General features: G+C 43.0%; 1 protein-coding gene across 1 annotated transcript; it reads right to left on the reverse strand.

Annotated features, from left to right (window-relative positions):
* Positions 1 to 243: 243 nt before the first annotated feature.
* LOC311149362 (caspase recruitment domain-containing protein 19-like) lies at positions 244 to 3,765 on the reverse strand. Its single transcript, XM_084186531.1, has 6 exons — positions 3,681 to 3,765; positions 2,700 to 2,857; positions 2,220 to 2,379; positions 1,946 to 2,014; positions 1,382 to 1,447; positions 244 to 1,076 (listed from the first exon to the last, which is right to left on the reverse strand). The coding sequence occupies exons 1-6, from the start codon at positions 3,685 to 3,687 to the stop codon at positions 964 to 966; spliced, it is 573 nt and encodes a 190-aa protein (XP_084042657.1). The 5' UTR covers positions 3,688 to 3,765; the 3' UTR covers positions 244 to 963.
* Positions 3,766 to 5,673: the final 1,908 nt, after the last annotated feature.

A 5,673-nucleotide genomic window follows, 5' to 3' on the forward strand; every position in this document is an offset into this window, starting at 1 on the left:
TATTTGTCCTATTTCACACATGTACAAGTGTGTATTAATATGCATGTGTGAATTGGATATGTGTTTTTTTGCATTTTCCACTATCCGCGGGACACCCCGGAGAGTGGGGTCACGGAATTTGCCTGGTCTTTGCTTCAAAACAAATTATCTTCAACTGGTGCAACTATCAAAACGCAACCAAACACTTTCCAGTATTAGAGCACATTCACATTTCTTTCCATCAAAAGAAAACAAAATTCAAGATAAGAATTCTGTTATTTATTATGGTGATATTCCTCAGTTCTCTGTTAACAATGGGTTAGAAACAAGCTGTAATTGTGAAACAGTCTCTCAGTGCAACTACATGTGAAGACATGCAAGGGGTAGTGTAAGGGTGACTTGGAGACTGCGAATAAGCTGTTGATTGTTGATCACAGTGTTAGGAGGCACTGAGCGGTGACAATGGATGTGTTGCTAAGGACACTCAGAAACTGTGGTGTGTAAAACACAGTGACAACATTCAAACAACAGACTGGTTAGGCTTTCAGTCTTTCAGTTCAAACTGAGGTACACTGCAGACTTACAGTCTCCTTCCACTCCTGATATGTGAAGAAATCATTCATTCCCTCAGTAAAAATTAAATGTTTAGGGCTTTCAAGTTAGCCCACAATCAAAGGTTCAGATTAAGTTAACCATTTTGGTTTCCTGTGATGTTTAAGAAAGCATATATGACACTTTTACAAAGAGCATTGAGGCACTATGTCTGATTATACAAAGACATATTCAATGAATAAGTAAAATGTTCACTTAAAAATGCAGGGGTACTGTTAAAATACAATACTACTTATAAGTATGTACAAATCATTTAAAAAAAGAATAGCACCTTTTAGTTCCCCCTGCTGGTAAATGTTTGGCATTGCAAAGATAATTGTTTTAGCATTTTCCCAAAATGTCATTCTTTAGCATTTCTCACTGAATATGGCCTTATTGAATTCTGGATCCATCCTTGGCGTAGGCTAGGAGAACCTCACTGGTCTCTCTGCCCAGTCCCAGCACTGAGAAGCTCAGAAATGGACCAGTACCACTCAAATTACCCTCTGTAGGACAGAGACAGAGGGAAAGGAAGTGAGGAATAGAGAGAGAGGGGAAGAAAGAAATAGAGAGAAATAGATAAACGTGAATGACAGCGAGAGCGTGATAGGTCAAGGATAAAAGGAAAGCATTGGGGAATAAAAGTGGAGAGAGAGGGAGGGTGAATGCGTCGATGACACTATATGAAACACAACCGTCTATTCCTTCCATAGTTACCAAATCAGTGCACGTCATTGCACAGTGAACATCCGCTTCTAAGGCATTTTCAATCATTCAATGGGAAACCTTTTCTTCCTGAATGAAGACTTACCTCCATAATAACAGAGCAGAGCTAAGCCCACTGCAAGGCTGAAACAACTCAGGAAGAACAGAGGTCCTGCAGAGAGAAAGAGAGAGATAGTATGCATCGTCTTGATGAGGGGGAACTGGACCGTGTAAATGGTAAGACAATCTCATAACATGGTAGACAGAGACAGACAGGCAGCATCATACTGAGTGATGTTATACCCATGGCTTCCTCTAAAGAAAACATCTCTCTCGCGGCCGTCTGATTGGTAGTTACTGGTTCATTAGAACTGTATATCAGAGATGACCCACTTCTCTGTTGGACGTTACCTTTGACCTACTGTAAGCATAACAAAGTTGTCAAAGGAATGAGGATAGAGGTTGGTTTGCGTGTGTGTGTGCGTGACACGTGAGCTGGTCTGACCCATAAAAGCAGAGAACTGGGGCTGATCAGACTGAATGGAGGTTACTAAAATGATGCTTAGCTGAGGTTATAGAGGTAACAGATTTGCATTCTGAAGGAACTGTCAACTTGTATCCAGTCAAGTCCTTAGTTATCGTTGGCACTATAGTGTAATATTACATATACCCCTGTCATTAAGTACATATCTCTCCATGCGGCGGGCCACAGTGTTAGTCCCCATTGGGTCTGCAGGCTCTAGAACAGAGACACACGGAACACTGTTAGTCCGTCTCCACAACATCACACACAGACACACAAATCAGCAAACATCTGCAAATAGGACATTTACAGTGAAAGAGACAGATATAGAAACACACAGAGAAGGAGAGAGAGGGAAACAACCGGTATACAGACAGACAGACACACAGCAAGAGATCAGTAAATCTCCTCAGTGCTGTACCTCTTCTGCGGCTGACTCTGGTAGGCAGGTTGAAATAGACCTCGTAGGCGTGGATCTGAAGCCCCCTGTACAACTCATGACACGCCTCCTCTCCCTTCCCCTGCAGGTGCACCAGCAGCTCAGCCAATCGTACCGCAGTGGGCACACTCAGGTTCCTGAACTGGAGCAGAATTAGACAAGCATCCAATCACAAGTGTCCAAACAACTGCCTTATGTCCAATTATTCGTAGTGCATTCATGGATCTGTAATAAGTCCTTCATCCTGACTGTTATTGTCCAGTATTCCCTAGAATCACAAAATACAACACAACAAATTGCAAAAACAGAAAGATTGCGAATTGCATGACCACTTGTGGCTGTATATGTAGAGGCCTAGAGGGTGAGGGTGCCCTGGTAAGAGTGGTGATGTAAAGCTGTGTGCACCTTGAAGTGAAGTACTCAATCCCCTCAGAGATTTAACATACTCACTAGGCTACTTACCCTCTGGGCCTCCTTGTCAGTCAGTATCTGAGGGTAGGTCCTGTTGAGCTGCAGCACCAGCCTGTCCACCAGCTCAGTGTGCATCCTCTGGTCTGAACACAGGAAGTGGGAGTCCCTCTGCAGCTGCACATGGTAGCCGTCTGAGCCTGACCAGGGAGCTAGGGAATGCAGGAGATAAGGCACAAATAAATACACACTTTAAATAAAGGATATTTTTTTATTTTTTATTTGTATGTATAGCAAACATAGGACTTTGGTTTCAGAAGCACATACATGGTCTCTTGCAATGCAATAGAGTGACCAAGGCACGCCCCTAAGGCACGCCCCTAAATGCTGTAACTGAACTAGTGTGACTGAGGTCGGAATTAAAGAGGCAGGTCTAATTGTAACTGAATCCTTGGCACTGAATGGCACCGTTGGCTGTCTACACTACAGTCTATTCTGTTAACCAGTGTTGTAGGCATTAGTCCTTCAAGAGGAATTAGTGGTTAAGAGGTTTAGTGTCCCCTTTTAGAAACATTAATTGATCTTGTCACGCAAGGGGCACACTGCCTTAGTGAAGATGCACCTTGCAAAAGAGAAAGTGTTTACATTCAGTATTTACTCTCGTTGGCTACAGTGTTGCATGCATGGCAACATTAGTTGAAGCATTGCTTGCATAACCCTTGGTACAAAGTATCAAATTGCTGTTGGCATATATATTTATATATGTTATAGTAGGTCTACTAAAATGTAAATCATATTTACAGTATTTGTGATGAATGTAGGTCAAATGTTGGTAAAATAACCAAGTAAAATACGACCAATAGGCTACTGTAGCTTGATTTGTTATTGCGATTGAGAAGGTCAGCAACAGCAAGCCAACAGGTCGTGGCGGCGACGCGACATGATGGCGATAGTGTGTGACAGATTGTCCTCTGCTGCGCATGATTCGTACATAACCAACTCAAAAGTCCAAAAGCTCTATTCAAATTCACTAACCTGCCATGGAAGAAAACGGAGATAAGGCTTGAGGCTTCCCCCTGTTCGACCGATGACCACCTCTTAGCTAACTTCCTGCTCTCCCTACTTTGACGCTCTTTCCATGTTGACAGCACAACCGGCCGTGCTGTAGCCTAGTGCACGAAGGTCTATAAAGAGTGGCGTCACCGGCTGATAAATGGTAGCCTAATAGTTAAATGTCTAAGCTACTATGTAAGAATGTGTACCTACACTGTTATTACACGGTAGCCTACCTACCTATGGAACTCATTTTGTATTGAATTTTTTACATTTTATTTAACATTTTCCATACAGACAAAACCAACAATATTTTCATACAGACAAAACCAACAATAACACTATATACATTTTAGTCATTTAGCAGACGCTCTTATCCAGAGCGACTTACAGGAGCAATTAGGGTTAAGTGCCTTGCTTAAGGGCACATCGACAGATTTTTCACCTAGTCGGCTCGGGGATTAGAACCAGCGACCTTTCGGTTACTGGCACAATGCTCTTACCCACTAAGTTACCTGCCGCCCCTGTATACAGCTCTGGAAAAAATTAAGAGACCACTGCAACTTTTTCTTAAATCAGCATCTCTACATGTATGACAGCCATTCCATTCCAGTGTCTGTTGAATTCCAACACAGGCACACCTCATTCTACTGAATTAGGTACTGATTAGGTGATCACATGAACCAAATCTTATTTAACGAGGAAAAGTATAAAAACCACTGCTGTGGTCATCACTATCCTCTTGCAATAGGACCAGCTGGATGGCAAAAACAGTGCTAATAGTACCTCAAAAGTAATATTAATAAAAAAAATAACAATTGACCATGCCAAAAGAGTTGAAAATGAATGTTTTGAGTGAGGAAAAGAAGGGTTCAATTCTGGCTTTACTGGCAGAGGGATACAGTGAGCGTCAGGTTGCTTCCATCCTTAAAATTTCAAAGACGGCGGTTCATAAGAACAAGGTCAAGCAGCAGACATTGGGGACAACAAAGCTACAGACCGGCAGAGGGCGAAAACGACTCTCTACTGACCGGGATGACCGCCAACTCATTCGAATGTCACTCAACAACCGTAGGATAACATCAAGTGACCTACAAAAAGAATGGCAAACGGCAGCTGGGGTGAAGTGCACAGCAAGGACGGTTCGAAACAGGCTCCTAGGGGCAGGGCTGAAGTCGTGCAAAGCTAGAAAAAAGCCCTTCATCAATGAGAAGCAGAAGAGCCAGGCTGAGGTTTGCAAAAGACCATAAGGATTGGACCGTAGAGGACTGAAGTAAGGTCATCTTCTCTGATGAGTCCAATTTTCAGCTCTGCCCAACACCTGGTCATCTAATGGTTAGACGGAGACCTGGAGAGGCCTACAAGCCACAGTGTCTCGCACCCACTGTGAAATTTGGTGGAGGATCGGTGATGATCTGGGGGTGCTTCAGCAAGGCTGGAATCGGGCAGATTTGTCTTTGTGAAGGACGCATTAATCAAGCCACGTACAAGGTTGTCCTGGAAGAAAACTTGCTTCCTTTTGCTCTGACATTGTTCCCCATCTCTGAGGATTGGTTTTTCCAGCAGGACAATGCGCCATGCCACACAGCCAGGTCAATCAAGGTGTGGATGGAGGACTACCAGATCAAGACCCTGTCATGGCCAGCCCAATCTCCAGACCTGAATCCGATTGAAAACTTCTGGAATGTGATCAAGAGGAAGATGGATGGTCACAAGCCATCAAACAAAGCCGAGCTGCTTGAATTTTTGTGCCAGGAGTGGCATAAAGTCACCCAACATCAATGTGAAAGACTGGTGGAGAGCATGCCAAGACGCATGAAAGATGTGATTGAAAATCAGGGTTATTCCACCAAATATTGATTTCTGAACTCTTCCTAAGTTAAAACATTACTATTGTGTTGTTTATAAATGAACATGAACTGATATTCTTTGCATTATTCGAGGTCTGACAACATTGCATCTTTTTTGTTATTTT

The sequence above is a fragment of the Coregonus lavaretus genome (genome assembly GCF_964263955.1).
Source record: "Coregonus lavaretus genome assembly, chromosome: 22".
Classification (NCBI taxonomy): domain Eukaryota; kingdom Metazoa; phylum Chordata; class Actinopteri; order Salmoniformes; family Salmonidae; genus Coregonus; species Coregonus lavaretus.

What these genes read in the sequence shown, in the direction of transcription:
- LOC311149362 (XM_084186531.1), bottom strand. An exon ending in CAGAGTCAGCCGCAGAAGAG is followed by an intron (nt 2,015 to 2,219) that starts GTACAGCACTGA and finishes TCTCTGTTCTAG; the next exon opens with AGCCTGCAGACCCAATGGGG. An exon ending in TCTGCTCTGTTATTATGGAG is followed by an intron (nt 1,077 to 1,381) that starts GTAAGTCTTCAT and finishes TCTGTCCTACAG; the next exon opens with AGGGTAATTTGAGTGGTACT.